Genomic DNA, 20,532 nt, shown 5'->3' with positions numbered 1-20,532 from the left:
GGAAACTAATTAGTTTATTAGAATAATAATTAATGTGTAACATTTCAATTTTTATGTAGTTTAATATTTTATATATTTATATTTTTTTTTATAAATTTTATATTTTTATTCCCGTTCATTTTTCATGAGAAATAAGCAGGGACGATCATCAAAATTCTAAATAGAGATGGGGACGGAGTGCACTCTTTGCTGAATTCCCACCCCGTGTACATCCCTACATATAAGAGAAAGACCCAGAAACCTGAATGTCTCGAGTTGGGACCGACCCGACCCACGAAAAAAACCATTTACCATCCCTATTTTTTTTGAAAGTGCTTACCATCCCTATCTAATGAGTATTGTTATAAGGCATCAATGGTGCCTAGCACCTTCTCGACATGTCACGTTGCGATTGGTTAACGATATTTCCTAAAAACTATTATATTAAATTATATGAGACCCGATACTTAGTTTGACCAATAGCAATAGTGACACATTGCCCTTTAGCATTTCTCCAATCTAAAATGTATGAAATATAACAAAATATGTTGATAAAAAATAAAAAAGTAGCAGTAGTTATTAGTTCATAAACACACCAAATAAATATCTACCCAACAAAAATAACAGCTTATAATAAAACAAATTAATTAGCAGCTATAAATAAATAAATATACTAGGCCGGCATTTAATTATCGAAATACGTCCAGACGAAATTTCAACCGTTGATCTCAGTGTTCCCCAAATAAAGAAAAGAAACAAAATCATCTCAGCCCTTGATTTCAGCTCACTCTAATGTCTAAACCCTTGCTTGTAGAACTCTCTAGAATCTAAACTCTTTCCACTTTCTTCAAACTTCAGAGCTTCACTACCATTTTCACGCTTCAATTCTCTCTCTCTACAAATTACTACCTGCTCTGTTCATCTAGGGCTTCACGTCATCATCATCATCATCATCATCTTCAATAAGAATGGATGACGACTTCAATTTGAATATGCCGCCGCCGGAAGAGATGGGTGAGGACTTTGATCTGCCTGGTGCGGACGCCATTTTCAAGGTCGGTGAAGAGAAGGAAATCGGTAAACAAGGTTTGAAGAAGAAGCTTATTAAGGAAGGTGAAGGCTGGGATACCCCTGAGACTGGTGACGAGGTTGAAGGTGAAGTATTTTTTCATTTTTCTTTGTTTGAACATTTTCTAATGCATTGGGTTGTTATAAATTTTGATTGTTAATTTGTGTTTTTTATTTACAGTTCATTACACTGGCACTCTCTTGGATGGAACTAAGTTCGATTCGAGCCGTGATAGGGGGACTCCTTTCAAGTTCACTCTTGGACAAGGTCAAAAATCTCTTCTTTTTTATATATTTATTACATGATTAATCCTTAGTTTTGTACCCTTTTGTTGGTGGATTACCATGATAAGATTTTGGTAGGAAGATAAGAGGAAGAAATGAGCTGATTCGTATTGTGGAAGCTTATTATATTTCTCTGCTTTCAGATTATTTCTTAGTTTTATACCATTTTTACTCACATTGATGAAGAGAAAATTTGGGATAGTGAAAATATATTTTGAAGGAGAAATGTCTCTTATGAGTAATGTTGTGTGTAAAAATGCAGGGCAAGTTATTAAGGGATGGGATGAAGGTATTAAAACGATGAAGAAAGGAGAAAATTCTCTATTCACAATTCCTCCTGAGATGGCTTATGGTGAGGCTGGATCACCAGATACTATTCCTCCCAATGCCACATTGCAATTCGATGTGGAATTACTTTCATGGACTAGTGTCAAGGACATTTGCAAGGATGGTGGAATATTCAAGAAGATTCTAACAGAAGGAGACAAATGGGATAACCCAAAAGACCCTGACGAAGTGTTTGGTATAGTATCTCTGCCAATGATAATCTTTGGCGTGGATATTATGCTAAACGGCCTCTAATGATAGTTTTCTTTGATATCTTGATGCAGTTAAATTTGAGGCTCGGCTTGAGGACGGCAAGGTTGTTGCAAAATCGGATGGAGTTGAGTTCACAGTAAATGAGGGTAAGGCTTTTTGTGTGTCAGTGACCAACTTTCTTACTTCAAAGATATATGGTCTTTTAATTCAATAAATTGTTGATTCCTTTGAACAGGTTACTTCTGCCCTGCGTTGTCAAAGGCTGTTAAGACTATGAAGAAGGGAGAGAAGGTGATTCTTACAGTGAAGCCACAATGTAGGTTTCTTATTTTAAGCAGAGTGATGTGTAAATAAAACCTTTCAGTTGTATTTGGTAATTAATTGGTTATTTGCTACAGATGGGTTTGGTGAGAAGGGTAAGCCTGCAGCTGGAGGAGAAGGTGCAGTTCCACCAAACGCAACTCTTCAGATTACTCTAGAATTGGTATCATGGAAAACTGTTTCAGAAATAACTGATGACAAGAAGGTTATTAAAAAGGTCCTTACTGATGGTGAGGGCTATGAGCGTCCAAATGAGGGAGCTGTTGTCAAATGTAAGTATATTGATTAAAGGTGGACTGTGGACTTTTGGATCTTTGTTCATCTGTTGATACATTTATTTAACTGGACTTTGGATTTTTGCATACTGTAGTGAAATTAATTGGGAAACTGCAAGATGGTACTGTATTTATAAAGAAGGGACATGATGGAGAAGAACTCCTGGAATTCAAAACAGATGAAGGTAATGTTTTGTGGTTTCTCTGTTTATTACCGTCTTTTGTTATATACTCGTGTGCTGATTTATTTCTTTGAACAGAGCAAGTTATTCAGGGGCTCGATAAGGCTGTGTTGACAATGAAAAAGGGAGAGGTAGCACTCTTGACTGTAGGACCAGAGTATGCATTTGGTTCATCAGAGTCTAAGCAGGAGTTGGCGGTGGTACCTCCCAACTCTACTGTGTACTATGAGATTGAGCTGGAATCCTTTGTGAAGGTGAGTCATCATTCAACAACATTTCACTTGATTTATATCTATGAACAATCAATTTTCCCATGGTTTTGTCTCAAATTTATATTTGGGTGGTTTTTATTTTGTTCAGGATAAGGAATCATGGGATATGAACACAGAGGAGAAGCTTAGTGCTGCGGGTAAGAAAAAGGAAGAAGGTAATATCTTGTTCAAGGCTGGTAAATATGTCAGAGCTTCCAAGAGATATGAAAAGGTGAGTCGCATGATTAATTTGCTAGCATACCTATTTCATCTCCTTATCTCCTGTATTTATTAAGTGCTCTTTCTTGCAGGCTGTGAAATTTATTGAATTTGATACTAACTTCAGCGACGAAGAGAAAAAGCAGGCAAAGGCATTGAAAGTCGCATGCAATCTAAATAATGCAGCTTGCAAGCTGAAGCTGAAAGATTACAAAGAGGCAGAAAAATTGTGCACTAAGGTTTGTCACGCCGGTTATTCGGAAGATGTGTTTTTCCTTTTATAAGTTGGTTCTCTTAATGATTCTTTATGTTGGTGTTCAGGTACTAGAAGCAGAGAGTAAAAATGTAAAAGCTCTCTACAGAAGGGCTCAAGCATATATCCAATTGGCCGACTTAGACTTGGCTGAGTTTGACATTAAGAAAGCTCTAGAGATTGACCCTAACAACAGGTATATGTCATTTTGATTTTACAACAATCATGGTGTGTGTGTGCTTGGTGTTCATATTCATCTTATTGCTGCTCACTCTGCTCGGTAGGGATGTGAAACTGGAATACAAAACTTTGAAGGAGAAAATGAAGGAGTTCAATAAGAAAGAAGCCAAGTTTTATGGTAACATGTTTGCAAAGATGAGCAAACCAGACTCTCGAGAATCCAATGTGAGTTTTCTGCAGTAGCAATTAATTAGCAAATTTCCTGGAAACTTGGGACTGTAAAATTGACTATTAATTTCTTTTGATTTTACAGAAACCTGCCGGGGCGAGTGAGGGTGAACCTATGACTGTAGACAGTAGCACATAAGCAAGGGGTGTGGTATCATAAAGGCATACAATTTGGAAAAAAAAATATGGAGATAAAGAGTAAAATGCCTAGTTTTTTATTTTTTTTTTTGGTTGACTATTATGTTTAATTTGAATTTTATAGGACTAATTGATCTTTGGTACAGAGGAATTTATAATTGATTTCTTCTGGCTCGGGAGTTAGACTGGTTGAGTATTACTACTGAATTGTTACCCATACAAGGTGTTTTGGTCTCTGCATTATTTTCTCCTGGTTTCTTTCTTTTTCTTTTTGATTTGAACTTGGCTTACAAGAAATTCCATTTAAATTCCTCAAAATAATTTTTATTAGGCTGAGATTTCGAAAAGTATATATTTGTTCTAGTTTAACAGTTCTATTTTTATCATTTTTTAATAGTGAGAGACAAGTTTTATTTAAGTAATGTCCAAAAATGGCCATTTTTCTTAAATGTGACATTTAATCGGATGGAACTCATAGGATTTGTGTCATCTTCAGTCTACTCTTTATTAGAGCAATCAGTTTAAGAAGAAAATCAAAGATGTGTTATCTCGAAAATCTATTCTGGCTGTAGATTAATCAACTAGTAGCCAATACAACCAGAGCAAAGAAATAACAGTAGAAAAGTATCCAAGAATAATATCCAATGTATATTGAATATATGAGAAAAACAATTACAAGCTATGGGAGTCCTTATGCGTATGCCCCTTTTGATCAAAAGAGGGAATACTCAATACATTGCATATCCATTCTTTCTTTACCATTGGTAAGAGACCATTGAGTATCGAGGAATTCTTAGTGTTCTGGAAACCTCACTAGAACAATATTGAAATTCTAGCGAGGACTTCCGCGATATTAGATAGCAAAGTCGAGAAATCTTAACTTGATTGTGCGATTGAGAAATAAGGCAACCATTAATGAGTTTTCTTTCTTCCCTCATCTCATCTCTAAGTGGATAATAAAAATTTGCCGCGTGTACAAGTGTGTATATGGACAGTCTATCGAGGTACGTAACTTTTTGAATTGAAGTATACAAAGCAAATCGAAATGATTACAAACTATAAAATTGGTTTAACAGCTAATATTCCTTTTATTTATTATAGCAAACATCCATGTTAGCAAGTATACAGAGGAAATCAAGGAATAAAATAATGGAATATCCTATTCCTACTGAAAGAAAAAGCCGAATATCCTAATCTTTTATCATATATATATTTGAAGTCGAATATTCATTTATTTAATCATATACTTGATACATAATATTCTTAGTCTATGCTAAATCTTTCGATTATGCCACTCCAATGGGAAGAAAATAATCAAATAAACTTGATTTTCTGAATTTAAGTTGACACCATCATTGAGATAAAAAGGCTTATAAGAAGGCTTCTTATTCTTTCTGTGAATAAAAAGGGTCCATCTCCTTATATAAATATCTATAAAGACATAATCAAAATAAAGCACATTTTCAAGTTGAGAAAAAGAGGAAAGAATGGAATGAATGCAACAATCAACATAAACGAATTTAATATATGATGAAGCTGCACAGTCTATCAACAAACAATACAAAGAATGACCCAATGTGATAATCTGATACTTGCCTCTTTTCGGGTTTTGGGCAAGCAAAATGTATTTATATATATATATGTAAAGAAGAAGCCTGTGTTTAAGAAAATCCAATCCAAAGTCTCTTTAGAGACACTATTCGGTATAATAACATTGGCTCACCCAACTGCAAGTCTTTTTTACCAAGATGGTATATAAATATATAGACTATAAAACTCTGGCAAGCAAAAAAATTGGCTGCTTCAATTGAGAGAAGCTTTCACCTAATCACAAATAGATTGATGCAATGCAGCTCTTGTGGTATAGCAAATTAGAATGCGTTTCGAAACTCTTCCCAACGTTTTGTCTTGCACCGATAGAAATTGCAGTTGAAAGACAGCTTTCAGAACTACCCAGAACAGTAATGATGGTCAACTCACCTGCTCGCCGATCAAATCGAGACCTACAACTAGAAAAGTGATTCCTTGAAATAGCAGGAAGTAGAAGTGGATTCCTTGGGCAGACAACAAGCTTCTTAATGAAGCAGTCAACAGTATAAATGCTAGAGCAAGTTCCTTTCTGTATAGACGGTTCTTTTTTGACTTAACCGATTTTTTAGAAACTTCTAATTTGCTCAGTTCATCAATGCCTGATTCTGAAGATGACCTGTAAAGTGAGTTGGATCTGACAAGGGGACCGGATTCCTTCTCGAAAGCTACCAGATCTGTTTCTGATGATCTTCCCGATTTCTTTGTAACTATCCACTCGTAGGAACTTCCAAACCGAAACAATCCTGATATCATAGCATTAAATTTCGTCACCGACATGGTGTTCTCGAAAAGGAGGAAGGGGACTATAAAAGGAAAAGACCGAGGTGCTGGAAGAATATTCAGGATAGACATTACTCCAGGAACATAACAAACAACCCATGCCGGTAATTGAGCTTCTGGTAGGAACATTGTCAATGGAAGAATGATGCAAAAGAGGGTGAACGAATAGAATGGCAGAATAAGCTTTCGCAGGAGGAAGAACAAAAATATCAAGTTTACTTTCTTCGCCAAACTAACCTGTAGTGATTAGCAGAAGAAAAAAAATACAGACTATGAGCTTGAAGCATACAAAAGGATTCATAGTTTTCTAGTAGGCAACCACATCTAAGCATGCAAAAATTTTCAGCAACTTCATTAAGGTAAAATGAGGTTTTCAAGACAATTTGAATATAGAATTCAAGGATTTTTTAAATATAAAATTTAAAGAGTGAAGCTTTTAGTACCTTAGAACGGATTACATCAACGAAGCACAAGCGAAACAACTGCATTGGACCAGAATGCCAGCGATGTTGCTGTTTCTTGTATGCCTCATAGGACTCAGGAAGCTCACAAAGGCACTGTTAAGAAGTATTATATCAGCTACAATACCAATCTGACAAAATATTTGAAAAATAAAAATGATAATGTATGAACCACACCTTAACATCATCCAAATAAATGAACTTCCATCCGCAAAGATGAGCACGGACAGCAACGTCCATGTCCTCAACAGTAGTTCGTTCCAGCCAACCACCACAATCCTCGAGGGCCTTTATTCTCCATACACCAGCAGTACCATTAAAACCAAAAAAGTTGAGAAACACACCATTGACCTGTTGTTCAACCTCAAAGTGAAATGACAAGTTTATGTTCTGCAGCCTAGTGAGCAAGTTCTCATCCTTGTTCACAAAAGACCATCTTGTCTGAACAAGTGCAATGTCATCATTTCCCTTGAAAATGCAAGAACTTTGAGTCAGATAAAGGGCCAACCAATGTAAACTATACCATGAATGTGTTTACACTGAAAATTGGCATAGATAATGTATACTCTAATCTACTTCTGTTCTTCAAGTTCTATTGTTTAACTTGTATATTTGAACAAGAGCTCTTATAATATAGATTTTTAAGTTACCTTGAAATGAGGAATAGTTTTCTTCAAGAAATCTGGTCCAGGCTGAAAATCTGCATCAAATATTGCTACAAATTCATAATCTTTAACATAATCACACCCCATTGCAGATTTAAGATTGCCTGCTTTATATCCCGTGCGAATTAAACGATGCCTGTACAATATGCGAACACCCCGCTGTTGCCACTTCTGCACTTCTGCCTTGATAAGCATTTGAACATCTAATTCATCTGAATCATCAAGAACTTGTACAAGCATTCTCTGCCTAGGCCAGTCCTGGACACAAACTGCAGCAATCGATTGCTGGTAAACCTGTGTGGCAAACAAACAATAAGAATTACACATTTTGAACTAAGAATAACACATTTTTAGTCACTGATTAGTAAAACAAGAAGTGAAAGGGAACCCTTTCATTACACACAATGGATTTCTGCTATTCTTACACAGCTAATATAAAGAGCATCAAGAAAAAACAAGAAAAGAGAAAAAGAATTTAGTAAAGTAACTGAATTCAAATGTGTACAAATTATACTACACGACATGGGAAATAGTTTTAATACAATTGGGCAAAGTATGAGATAGTGACCACCATTACAGAAATGAAGTTTAACCCCAAAACTCAGCAAATAAAAATGCAATGGAGGAAAACAAAATCATAGTATAAAGCAAAAAATCTCTCCCTAGAGGGACTACGAGACCTACATCTTCTTACCTCCCTCTCATTGCACATGGGAATTTGAACTAACACCATTGGATAATCCTCAACATTCTCATTGCCCTCCTCATCCATAGGTGGAGAATCCCCATACTCCATGGCTGCCTTAGGCTTCAGCTTCCGGAACTTGATCCAGAAGCAACCAAACATCAAAATCAATCGATCCACAGATTGAATGAGAAAAAGAACAATGCAGAGATTCGTCAAGCTCTGAAGCGGCGGCGCTAAGTAATTGGCTCGTATATCAAGCCAATGAGCGTAAACTCGCTCAACAAACCCGAGAACAGCAGCCGAGCCGACCGAAGGCGGGCTAAAATGCCATCCCTGGAAGTAAGCAAGAAGCTCAAACCCTAGAAGAAGCAAAACTAAAGCCAGAAACACCTTGATTGCTCTATAGAGACGCGAAGTAGACGAGTCAGCTGGGGAATTGGGGGACGCGATTCGTCGGTTGGCAGTACGGAGAAGCAAAACGACGCCATTCGTAACCCAAGCGAGCGAACCAGCGATTTGCTGGAATTTCAAGAGGCATACCCATGAGAGCTGACGAGCGCTCCGCGTTCGCTCCTTCTCGACCGTAGATTCGGCGGTTGGAGTCCGGATCTCGAGGCTAAGGAAACCATTAGCTGTCTCGTCAGGTTTCTTGAGAAGGAGTACTTCTGGGTTCGTCTCTCTTTGCTTGTTCCACCATTGTTGAAACTCGTGGTTCGAAGGTCGAGACATAGACAAAAGCAAAACTTTTTTTTGGTATAGAACTGTATCACACAATTCTATACGTACAAACAAATATATATATATATATATATGAATGAGAAATCTTCTAGATTTAGATTACATGAGAGGATGAATCTGAAATCTCTCTCTGGTTTGAGTAGTGAAAATAGAGAGAGAGTGTTTTCGAGGGTTATGGAAAGAGGTGTGGCCGGAGCACAAGAAGAAGAAGAAGAAGAAGTTAATCACCGGCTCAACTCAGCTCAGCTCGGCTCGGCTCGGCGGCTTTTGCACTTAATATAGTAAAGTAATGACCTTATAAGCAAATTTAGCGGGGCTTTCTTCGTTATCTCTTTCCTTGTCTATTTTTTATTTTTATTTTTATTTAAATATATATACTCGTTTAATTTGATTTGTACTAATGTCGGAAAATCTAATAATTATTTTTTAAAACACTATTTAAAAATTAATTAATAAAATTTTAATTAAAATATAGAAGAGCAGAACAAGCCATGTGCGTTTCCGGGTACGTAAAAGAAGTTAGCAATATTAGGTATTGTGTAGATTTTTTATTTCCACGCGCTAATTACGGAAGACGACTCTTGTTGACGTGAGTTGGTACGCGGATCATTGGCGCGTAAGCTGTTTTTTTATATTTTTATTTTTAATTCCTATTTTATTGTTATTAGAGATAAAGTTTGTTAAGTATGTCTTTCTTACATTAACAGATCTGATATTCTGATCAGATCCAATCAAAAGCCCAATATTTAGTCTAAGCTGGGTAGGGACATGTCAACTTTCTATAAGCCCAATTCCAAAGTCCAAATTTTGTTTTTTTCCCAAATTATTCATAAAATATTTACTCATCTTTTTTTTCTTAATTATTTTATGGTTTTCTACTTTCCCTTTTTATATTTAATACAACTGTACAAGTGATTAAGTTTTATACAGACAAGGAAAATTTATGTATATTTTTTCAAATCTCTAATTCACATATTCTTATTATATATACTATGCTACCATATTTAAGTTGTTATTAAAGTCCCCTCTCAACAAATTATGTCCGAAATTTAGGAAATACGCTGACCAATAATTAAATCTCATAATAAGAGTTACCTTACTTAGATTTGAAAAAGAAAAGCCCAGTTACTTACTTCTTTTTTTTTCTATTTATTTAATTTAACTCCGGTCATTATTACTCTATTTATTTTGAAATTTTTAGACCGTATACTGAAATTTTTATTTTTTTTTTATTTTTTATTATAGGGCAAAAAATACTGTGTACTGTGCTAAGTTTTCGCAGTTGTTCAACGATTATTTTTTAGTTGTTCTACTATTGTTTTAATTATTCTATTTTGTTGTTTTACAGTTATTTTATAAAAAGTCAATATTTTTGTAAAAAAATTCATGTGACAGTAAAATTATAAACTTTTACTAATTTTTTTTATATATTTGTAAAAACCCCTTTAATTTTTGTTTATGTTTTCTTTGTATCTTTTCTCTTCATACTATAACGTCTTAAATTCATGAATAAAGAAACATAGATAAATAGAGTGCTCACAAAAGTTTTTGTTTATTAAAAACCAACAGAAACTCTCTCGGCAGTAGAATCTGATAGTCTTGTATGTTGGTATTGTTAGAAATAGTTAGAATATTGTTACTAGATTAGTTGGGATCTGTTACTATAATATTGTAACTGTTTACCCATAATCTTTTTCATTTTTTTCGTATTTTATAAGAGCTACTCATAGCAGTAAGCAGTGAATTGAAGCCTCCTCTGCTGATGATGTTAAATGATATTTGATTTGTCATAGTTTTTAGAGTAATGTTTGTCTTGATCATATTTAAGTATATAGTTTCCGGTTAAACTAGTAAATTTTTTATAGTAATAGAACTGTTAGGATATACGTATATGTTAGGGTTTTAAAATTTCGATAAGTATATGACCGTTAAGTATCAAGTGATAATCGTGTTACATTACAATAACTTATTACTTTTTAGTAGTTTTAGCAACTTATTATTCTAGTTACTTCTTGGTAAATTATTATATTAGTTGGTTTTTTTCTTAATTAATATTTTGGTTACTTTTAAAAATGGGATATGTATTCCATTATTTGTTTAAGACGTGTATTATTTTGAACACTCATTAGTAACTATTAAAGTAAATAACAGCAATAACAGAAAAATATTGCTTTGGTTACTTTCTGGCAACGAATTAGCTTATTATTATAATTGTTTTTTAAAATGGTTACTTTTTTGTTAGCCAATTTTAAAAACTAAAAAAAATAATTTTTTTTCTGATTAAAAAAAGTAACCAAAATGTTACTTTCTCTTATGGGGATTCTATACCAATCTATGAGAAACTAAGTCGAACGAGAAACCCATAAATACAAGAACCAAATAAAAGTGGGCTATTAAGCTTAAAAATAAAAGTGGGCTTTAACAATTTCAATATGGAAGACAAAACAATTTGAGATCCCCTAAATATTTCCAACCATTGAGCCTTAGGTAAAATGGCTCTTATGGATCTCTAAGATGTAAGAAGGGATACAGATGAGTTATTAACCAACAGAAAAAGAAAATTGTGAGAAAATTGAAATGGTGAATTTGGGCTCTAGGCTTTGTAACACAAGGTCCAAGCTGGTTCGGAACTATTAAAGCCCAAGGGCTATCTTTGGTCCCCTAAAAAATTATAGGTACTTCTATGGTTTACCCCCAAAAACTTAATTAGGTAGAAGACCCCAATCTTTTTTAGTATCTCGTGTGTGTTATAACTATTTAAAATCACCTGTAAATTGACTATTTTTAATCTCCTAAATAATTCTAGGTATATCTATAGTACACTCCTTAAAGGGTTATTTTGTTAGACCACTTATTTGTTTTGACATCTATAGACTAGACTTTTGGTCCAATTTTTATTAATAATTATGTATTTTATAGTTATTTAAGACCGTTTATAAATTTTAAAAAAATTATAAATACTTTACAATGCTGAAAATAAAGTTTAAATGTATTATTGCAGTTGTAATTATTTTTCTTATACGAGTAGTAAGTAACAATTTAAACCTTATTTTTAGTATTGTAAACTATTCAAAATTTTTTAAAAATTTACAGGTAATTCTAAGTTTTTACAAAAAAATCGACTAAAATATTTTCTATATGTCGAAACAGACAAAGGTCAATGAGAATATACCTTTAATGAGATGTATTATAGAAGTTTCAGAAAATACATCCTCCCTCCCAAATTGTGAAGAGGTTCGACCATTTTCCCTTTCTAAGGTTGTACCAAACATGAAGTGACAACATTGCAAGATCATAATCAAATTTAAGGAGTTGTACAATATAACCAACAATACTTTCTATGATATGTATCAGGTTATAGACTTATGTTGTAATTAGAATTGAGTTCTACATGCATTGATTACAACATGTTTCAAAAAGTTGAGTTTTGGTATACAAAATTGTTATTATTAAAATTAATATATATATATGTTTGTAAATAAAATAAGAATGGATGCAAGGTGTGTAATTTTTATTGCCATGCATTTAATATGTGCATTTTTTTTTTCAAGTCTACAAGACAACAACACTAGCCTATGTATACTAAATGAAAGACCCCAAAAGGAGGGGTTATTTCCCAAATTTCCCATTAGAAATGGGGCATAAGAGGATTTGTGATGTGTTGACATTTAAAGTAAGTGTGATATGAACATTTTTTTAAACAAAAATAAAATAAAAATGAAGTGATGGAAACCGATGTAACACTAACTTAACATGTTAGTCATGAGTCATAACTTAGTAACGTAAGTAGCTAGAATTGAATTGCTTATTAACCTTTGTTATTATCACTTATTAGTAGTAGTTGTGGTCTCTAACGATTTCAAGAGAATTTGTTATCGATAAGTTTTATTCACTAATAGCTAATACCTAGCTTGTATGGTCACTAGAGCTTACTTCAAATCCCAATCTCATCAATGAAACATCAAATCCAAGAATTGAAAGTGTACTATTCTTGGTAAGTGGGACTTAGACAACGTGTAACATGTCCCATGCTGTAAACTTAGGTAAACTACTTAAGATTAATTAGTAGACTCTCTTATTAGTGTATTAAAATTTGCAACCAAATTTAATTTTTGAATTTATTAAAAAAAAATTAAATTAAATTGAACCTTCATGTTTCTATCTATCTAAAAATTATTTAAAATTTGGATCTTACACATGTCTAATTTAGAGCAATATAATTTTATTAGTATTAGGTAATTTACTCACTAAATCTTTACTTTTGGCACTTGAAATTTATGAAATGGTGTCCTTAATTTTAGTAGATAATCTATCAAATTAAAAAAAAAAAAAAACATTCAGTTGTACTATTTTTTTTTTCTAATTTGTGATTAAAAATTTTCAACTCTATTTTCACTTTTTAGTATCATAAATTACATAAATTTTTGAACAAGTTAGCAAAATAACTATAATATAACTACAATATAAAACATGATATATATATGAAAAAAAAAATTATAATAACTTCAAATGCTAAAGAAATTTTTTTTAACCGTTAAAATAATTGAAAATAACATCCCTATTACAGTTGCTCTCATATCTATATAAATATATAATTATTAGTATTTTTTTTCCATAGATTGTGGCATCTCTCAAATTAACATCTAAATTTGAAATTATGATATTATTATATTATAATTAGACAATCTACCAAATTCAAATCTTGAAATAAAATCAGATGTGAAAATGACCCTTTTATCAATTATTTAATTTTCTACTAACTATATTAATTATTGTAATTATTAATAGTACTATTATTATAGTTATAATTATTAATTATTTAATTTTCAAGAATTGAAAAATAGAATGGAGTTTGGTTCATTTGACAGTGAGAGATATCCTTTGAAAAACCCAAAAAAAAAAAAAAAAAAAAAAATTAAAATACAAACAAAAACACGTTTACAGTTGGAGAGCATGAAATAATGGATAGGTTGGTGAAGCAAATGATGGTTTTGTTTCTTTTTACCCCCCAAAACAAGCAAACACCAAACAAAGTCTTAATTATATAAACTAAATCCTCAAAAAGCCTCTTAGGTGAAAGGAAAATAGTACACAAAATGAGAAAATATGAGTTAGAGAATAGTGATAGTTGGATTAATAGGGCACCAAGCATTACTATTAAGTATTATTATTGGCTTAATTTTAAACAAATAATTAATAATATTTTATAATAAATATTGGTATGAGACAATAACATACCTAGCACTTCTATAAAATGTCGTCTTATAATTAGTTAGCGGTTTTATAATCTTTATTAAATTAAAATAAATAGAACTCGATATTAAATTACACAAATAAAAATATAACACCTTAAACAATAATTTTTAACATTTTTCATTATCCCCAACCATTCCTATCACTCATTATAATACCCTTAAAAACTACCATATTGTCCCTTTAAGTCTCTCCAAACATTCTTGCTAGGTAAGATCTCAATTTTTCTAGTCCTTTATTAGGACCCTCCATATGGGATATTAGTAGTACCTTCTTCATATCCCAACAAAATGAAAATAAAACATAAAAAATAAAAAAATAAATAAAAAAAAAAAAAGAAGGGAAAGTTTTTTTTTTTTTTTTGAAAGAACCTCAGTTCGGGATAGATTAACTCCAAAGGATGATGGGATTTACAGGGGGAAATCCCTCCCCTTTACAGTTCAAAGAGCTGCTACGAGAGTGACGCGACTCATTAGCAAGCTTGTCCACATTGGAGATGAAACATCTCTTAACAAACAGGAAATTACAAACAGTAAAAGAAGATAATAAACTTAAAACCGAGGAAAAAGTAGCAAATAAGTGCCAATCAGGACACTTCTTCTGATTCAGTGCCTGAACCAGGATCTTGGAATCTGAGACGATGGATACTTCCTTCTCATGTTGATTGACTGCCCATATCATTGCATACCTTATAGCCTCTAACTCAGCCGCCAGAGCATTAAAACAGGTACCAGCATTTGAGCCCCACACCCAATCCGAACTTCCTCTGGTTTGGACCACGAAAGCACACCCGTAAAGCCCATTATCAAACGAACCATCAACAATAACAACACGATCAGTTGGAATGGATAGAGATGGAGGGGGCTCCGGTAGGGGCACCTCCAACCGAGTATGTTGGCCAACTTTCGGAGTCATTTCATGAAATCTGGAAACCACATTGGCTAGGGCCCGATTAATACAGAGCTGAACGGCATAGGGGGAGTGAATCACTTGATTCCTGTACTTCCATGTAGTCTCGAGAATAATAGCTGAGTAGATAAGGATAGAAGTTCTCAACTCATAATTTGCATTATTGCAAAGGTTTGCAATAAACTCCACCAACTCCGTTTCAGGGATGTTGCTAACACATAAAGGCAGGGGACCTGCAAACCAAAGAGCAGAGGTAAAAGGACATTTCACAAACAAGTGCCAGGGTGTTTCAATGTCCAATTTACAAAGCGGGCATAAAGTTTCAGAGCCACAACCAACTTTGTCGCGAGTGGGTAGGGAGTTGGTACACGCCCGCCACAGCATCATACTCAGCCGTGGATGAATAGGTGCCTATTGGGAAGCCCAGGCTAACAGATTTGGTGAATCAAGGAAAATAAGGGAAAGTTTAATGTGGGAAAATGAAAGCTTTTTCCTTCCATTAAGGACATAGATTTTAGGGTTAATGATTTGACAATTGACCCACAAAAAAAATTCTCTTGTACAATTATAATGTAGCTTAACAAAATTAGCATCATTTGATATAGGTGGGTAGAAAAGACATCTTTCTAGGGTTTGGGAATGAAATTGTTAAGAATTTTCACTCTAGGGTAGATTTGGTAGTAGTCATATAATGAGCCAAAATTGTAGTTTGAAAAAATAGTTAAAAGATAGTCTAATCTAGTGTCTCTAAAAAGTCTTGTTTCTCACATAGCTAAAATTAGTTTATGTGAATTATATATATTGATTAATCACAAAAAAGAGAGCATCTTGTTCACTTGGGTTGGTTTATAAAAAGTGTTATTATAAGAATTAATGCTTAGAAAGAAAAGAACAATTTAATTGTGTACACCAGCGAAGCAAATGACAGACTATGTCAAGGTGTAGTATCTTAACATCTTGTATTTATTTCTCAACAAATAAATAAATAAATAAATAAATATTTTGTAAAGAATTAAAATAAAAAAAGATGAAGAAGAAGAAGAATATTAATGAATTAATCATGAGAAAGAGCAGGAAAAACAAAAAACAATTGATTCTAGACACGTCGCATAATAATTGGACCTTTTAATTAAAATTCATGGAGACAAGACTGTCACAATAAAATTGTCTACCAATATTTTTATCTCATTTTCTTATCATTACTAATAAAATAAATTATAAAGCTTTTGTAACTATTCTCTTCAAAACAGCACCACATTCAAAGCATCTTTCTTTGTAATTAAATTACATTAATCTGCAGACACCAATAATACACACCTCAATATAATATTTCATTAAGGCTGCAAATCCAGAAATCTTTTGTTGAACCCCAAAAAATGGATTATTATTTTAAAAAACAAAAAAAAAACAAAAATTATTTCACTAACCACCTCTCTCACATAGAAATATTTGTCTATTTTTTTTTTAAAAAAAGTATCTTTTCCAAACCTGAACTCCACTACATATTACCCTTTAATTTTTTTTTTCATTCAAAAATATAATTTTTATTAGTAGGTGAGATTATATATAACAAAGCTTTTTGATTCAATGGGCCTAGTCAGAATCTCACCACTGCCAACCTGGGATTCTTTTCATGTTATTGAGCATTATTTAAAATAACAAAAATACAAAACAAAAAATATAGTAAAATATTTTAAAGGGTTAGTTAGTTATTATAACCTCTGCTAAATTGATTTTCTGCTCTGTTATAGTAAAAATTAAAAAAATGAGGAACAGAAGCTTCTGTTTTTGGGGTAATCTCTGAAAATTACAGAGGCCCAAAAAAATATGGCAGAAGAAAAAAAATTAAAAAAAAAAAAAAAATCTTGGTTGACCCCAGCCCAAGAAAAGATAACCTAATGTCTTAATCATTCAAATTAGACTTTTTTTTTTTGTTAAGAGAGAAGAGACCCCACTTTAAAAATTAATACAGCTGTTTACAACACAAGTAGGAATCAAATCCAGAAGATTAGCATTTAGCAATGCCAAATTGATATGACTCCATTAGAAATTTTATTAAAAGTAAAATTGGGCACAAACAATTCTCATTGAATTGACAAAAAGATTTCATCAAATTATGTAAAGACAAATAAATTCAACAACAAATCTTTTGATTAGAAAAATAACTCTTCTTTTCTTCTTCTTCTAATTAATTAATTAGCAATTTAGTAGTCTATCTTACAACTGGTGCTCTATAATAATGCACCAAAAATTACATAATGAGATTTTACATCTTGGTAATAATAATAATAATAATAAAATTCCCTTAAAAATAATAGAAAAAAAATTACATCAAGAAAGATAATAACATAAGGATACAACAAAAAAATGGTGCTCTTTTATAGAGCTAAAAGATAAATGTGGCTTAATGCCAAGAAAATAATATAAGTACAAAAAAAAAAGGCTTTAGTTGTTCATCGGACGGTCCAGATTAACTCTTCTATTTACAGTTTGATGTTGTTGATCACAGCTCAACTTTCATATGAGACACTTGATTTGGACCTGTATTAAATTTAAAAAAAAAAAAACAATTTTAATTAACAACATTAAAATTAATGACATAATTAATTTAATAAAAATGTGATTTATTCTTTTACCATTAAGGCTCTGTGGCTGCAAAGATCCATCTGTTGTCTGATTTTGTCCAAAACCCATCTGAACAATGGTGTGCAGGTCATCCTCACCAAATTGTGGATACTGAAAATAATTAATAATGATTAAGTGGATAAGTTAATGATTAATAATCAAAAAAGTGAAAAAGTTAATTTTTTTTTTTAAAAAAAATTAATTACCTGAGAAATAAGTTCAGAAAATCCATTGAGTTGGGGTAATTGCATGCCAAGGCTTTGGCATAAAGTAGTATGATCTAATGGGTCCATTAAGTTATGGGCCATGGGCCCACTAGAAATGCCCCCATGAAGTACTGAATTTTGTTGGTGACCATAAATGGATTGTGCCGAGGAATCTAATGGGAATATTGAGCTGTTTGGTTGAAATATCTAAAAAAAAAAATACCAAAAAGATAAATAATCAAATCCCAATTCAGATAAGTGGAAAGTTTTGGTTCAAACAAAAAAAAAAAAATTTACTTACATCTTTTGACATTAGAGTCTCCATGTTGGTGTCCAGCCTGGTATTCACAGAAGACAACTTCATAGAAAGAAACTGAAAAAAAAAAAAATTAACAAAATAATTAATCTCAGTTTAGTTAAATAAATATATTAATAATTAAAAAAATTAGAACTTGGAATCTTGCAACATGATACATTTTTTTTTATTAAAATATTTGTAATCAAAATGTAAAATTTACCTCAACTTGGCGTTGTAATGATTGAACGTAGTTTATAATTTCATCAAGCATAAGTGCTTTTCCGGTGACCTGAAATATCAAAAAATTTAATTTAATTTTTTTTTTTGAATAAAGTCAAAACTTTTTAATAAGCATAATTTTTATGACATTTACGTACCTTGTTACAACCAGGAACAAGATCTTGAAGAAGCTTCATTCTTTCACTAATTTTCTCTCTTCGAACCTATTTCAATATACAATGTCAATACAATGTAAGAATAAATTTTTAATTTTGTTTTTTAAGGCCAAAAATTCTTACCCTTTCAGCAAGACTATGACTATCAGTAGCTTGACCCCTTCTTGCTCTAACATGAATATAATCCTTCGGTGGCTCCGGTGGCTTTGGGCTATTATTCTTGGCTTGTTTATCATTATTAGTCTCTTCCTCTGGTTTTGGTGAACTTTTGTCGTTTCCATTACTAACTTCAGTTTGCTTGTTGCGTTTTGAATTTAAGTTGTCGTTTATCTCAAGACCCTAAGAAAACAAAGATAAGTCCCACATTGATAATCTATAAAAATAAAATACAATATATAATAACGAAATGGGTCCAAAATGCTCTGTTTTTGGATAATGTTTTACAGTTGAGTAATACCTTGGTAGATGGGTCTTTGGATTTTCCTCCCTTTGGATTAGCTTTTCTTTTCCGGGAATTAAGCTCATTGGAAGGTGGTGGTCTCAAACAACCCATTTCGCCATTTGGGTTTTGCTCTGAAACTGTTGACTCATCTTGAGAATTTGCTGTTGTTCGTTCCTGTAATAATAATGGTGAATTTTGTTTTTCAAGTGCCTTAAGGGAAGGACTACTCGAAACCCTCGAGAGTTTCCCATGTCCTATTAATGGGTTGTTGTTGTTGTTGTTGTTATTAGATCTAAACTCTGAATTATTGTTCAAACCCAATTGGGTCGTTCTGCCATTAAAGCTTCTACTCCCAAAGCACGAAAATCTAGCTGCTCTTTCTGCAAAACCAGGGTCGGCGGACAATTCAGCCACCGTGGAATTCACAGCCATGGATTTTCCCATACTGGGCAATTTTTCCAACTTCAATTTCTGTGGTGAATTCATTGGTGTACTGTAACACGACGTGTTAGAACTTCTATTTCCGGCAATGTAGGGATTCGCCGGCGCCGGAGTTGCAGTCATGAAATTCTGGGAATGCGGTGAGATCTCGCCGGAATTTCCTATGTTACCGAGTTTTCCGATCAATTCTCTGATGACAAAGCTGTCGTTTGAGATGTTGGAGTTGGAAGCCACAGGAGATGAGACCATTGAGCTTAGAGCAGAGTCAAACTGCATACCTTGTTCGACCGTTGACTTTTCCCAAGTGGGGTTGTTGTTATTGTTGTAAAAGCCGTACTCCGGGGATTGCTCCGATGAACAATTGAGCTCCATGGGTTGAATTTCGAGAGGACCAGACACAGACACAGTCGTTGTTGATTGCCAGTTATTGGGTATGGTGAGTCCAGCATTTAGAAAAAAGTCATTCTCCATTGAATGAAAAATTTAAGCTTTTTTTTTCTTTTTCTTTTTCAATTTTGGCCAAGAGAGAATATTAGTGTTTATTAGTATTATTACAAAAGAAAACCCAACTAACCAAAAATGAAAATTTAAAAACTAAAAGTGGGTTGAATATGATTGCATAATTTGTGTCTAGCTTTAGGCTCGTATTAAAAATATGAAAGAAAGAAAAAAAAAAGAGATTGAGAAAGTGGGGAAGGAGAAGGGGGTTGGCTATGGGGTTATGAGCCTCTTAAATAGGCCTCAATATGAGTGTGTGAGACTGTTTGACTTTCTCTTTTCATTTTTTTTTAAATAAATAAATAAAAAATTTGTAATTTTAAAAATTAATAATTGTTTTTGGGGTTTGGGGTTGGGGTGGTAAGTGGTAAATTTTCCGTAAAAAACGGAATAAGGTATTTGCCGGGCCTTGAACGTTCAATCGCTCACGCACCTAATACTAATAGTGCTTTTTTTTTATTTCAACGCTTCAATTTAACTAGGATAGTATTATTCTTATGGAATATACCAAGTTAATTACCAAATCTAGTGGCTTACCTAGTATTTTATTGGAGAATTAATTTTTTTTTTTCAAATTTACGGTTTGGGTTTTTAGAGTAGTTGTAGTCCTAGTTGCAATAGGGG

General features: G+C 32.8%; 4 protein-coding genes across 4 annotated transcripts; 1 reads left to right on the top strand and 3 right to left on the bottom strand.

Annotated features, from left to right (window-relative positions):
- Window positions 1-614: 614 nt before the first annotated feature.
- On the top strand, window positions 615-4,162 carry LOC115712796 (peptidyl-prolyl cis-trans isomerase FKBP62). The gene is made up of 13 exons (XM_030641163.2): window positions 615-1,134; window positions 1,229-1,315; window positions 1,595-1,855; window positions 1,944-2,018; window positions 2,108-2,188; window positions 2,271-2,465; window positions 2,564-2,653; window positions 2,729-2,904; window positions 3,011-3,133; window positions 3,213-3,359; window positions 3,442-3,569; window positions 3,658-3,778; window positions 3,867-4,162. Exons 1-13 carry the CDS (start codon window positions 948-950, stop codon window positions 3,918-3,920), a joined length of 1,725 nt encoding a protein of 574 aa, XP_030497023.2. The 5' UTR covers window positions 615-947; the 3' UTR covers window positions 3,921-4,162.
- A 1,250-nt stretch (window positions 4,163-5,412) lies between these two features.
- On the bottom strand, window positions 5,413-9,242 carry LOC115713980 (probable xyloglucan glycosyltransferase 6). Its single transcript, XM_030642477.2, has 5 exons — window positions 8,110-9,242; window positions 7,401-7,709; window positions 6,928-7,218; window positions 6,733-6,846; window positions 5,413-6,526 (listed from the first exon to the last, which is right to left on the bottom strand). Exons 1-5 carry the CDS (start codon window positions 8,830-8,832, stop codon window positions 5,891-5,893), a joined length of 2,073 nt encoding a protein of 690 aa, XP_030498337.2. The 5' UTR covers window positions 8,833-9,242; the 3' UTR covers window positions 5,413-5,890.
- A 5,239-nt stretch (window positions 9,243-14,481) lies between these two features.
- LOC115719904 (uncharacterized) lies at window positions 14,482-15,390 on the bottom strand. Its single transcript, XM_030649082.2, has one exon. The coding sequence runs from the start codon at window positions 15,388-15,390 to the stop codon at window positions 14,482-14,484; it is 909 nt and encodes a 302-aa protein (XP_030504942.2).
- Window positions 15,391-17,150: 1,760 nt separating this feature from the next.
- On the bottom strand, window positions 17,151-20,129 carry LOC115714543 (transcription factor bHLH62). The gene is made up of 8 exons (XM_030643276.2): window positions 18,985-20,129; window positions 18,651-18,866; window positions 18,510-18,575; window positions 18,353-18,421; window positions 18,136-18,207; window positions 17,835-18,041; window positions 17,640-17,739; window positions 17,151-17,544 (listed from the first exon to the last, which is right to left on the bottom strand). Exons 1-8 carry the CDS (start codon window positions 19,879-19,881, stop codon window positions 17,507-17,509), a joined length of 1,665 nt encoding a protein of 554 aa, XP_030499136.2. The 5' UTR covers window positions 19,882-20,129; the 3' UTR covers window positions 17,151-17,506.
- Window positions 20,130-20,532: the final 403 nt, after the last annotated feature.

Source organism: Cannabis sativa, chromosome 4 (assembly GCF_029168945.1).
Source record: "Cannabis sativa cultivar Pink pepper isolate KNU-18-1 chromosome 4, ASM2916894v1, whole genome shotgun sequence".
Classification (NCBI taxonomy): Eukaryota; Viridiplantae; Streptophyta; class Magnoliopsida; order Rosales; family Cannabaceae; genus Cannabis; species Cannabis sativa.
The sequence above is the reverse complement of the archived record's forward strand: the minus strand, read 5'-3'. Positions and strand labels throughout refer to the sequence as shown.

Coding starts and splice junctions, on each gene's coding strand:
- LOC115712796 (XM_030641163.2), top strand. CDS start 948: ATGGATGACGACTTCAATTTGAATATGCCGCCGCCGGAAGAGATGGGT. Junction 1,856..1,943: donor AGACCCTGACGAAGTGTTTG/GTATAGTATCTC, acceptor ATCTTGATGCAG/TTAAATTTGAGGCTCGGCTT. Junction 2,466..2,563: donor TGAGGGAGCTGTTGTCAAAT/GTAAGTATATTG, acceptor TGCATACTGTAG/TGAAATTAATTGGGAAACTG.
- LOC115719904 (XM_030649082.2), bottom strand. CDS start 15,390: ATGATGCTGTGGCGGGCGTGTACCAACTCCCTACCCACTCGCGACAAA.
- LOC115714543 (XM_030643276.2), bottom strand. CDS start 19,881: ATGGAGAATGACTTTTTTCTAAATGCTGGACTCACCATACCCAATAAC. Junction 18,208..18,352: donor CATTACAACGCCAAGTTGAG/GTAAATTTTACA, acceptor TTTTTTTTTCAG/TTTCTTTCTATGAAGTTGTC. Junction 17,740..17,834: donor TTTCTGAACTTATTTCTCAG/GTAATTAATTTT, acceptor AATTATTTTCAG/TATCCACAATTTGGTGAGGA.
- LOC115713980 (XM_030642477.2), bottom strand. CDS start 8,832: ATGTCTCGACCTTCGAACCACGAGTTTCAACAATGGTGGAACAAGCAA. Junction 7,710..8,109: donor CCATGTGCAATGAGAGGGAG/GTAAGAAGATGT, acceptor TTTGCCACACAG/GTTTACCAGCAATCGATTGC. Junction 6,847..6,927: donor TTTATTTGGATGATGTTAAG/GTGTGGTTCATA, acceptor ACTTCTTAACAG/TGCCTTTGTGAGCTTCCTGA.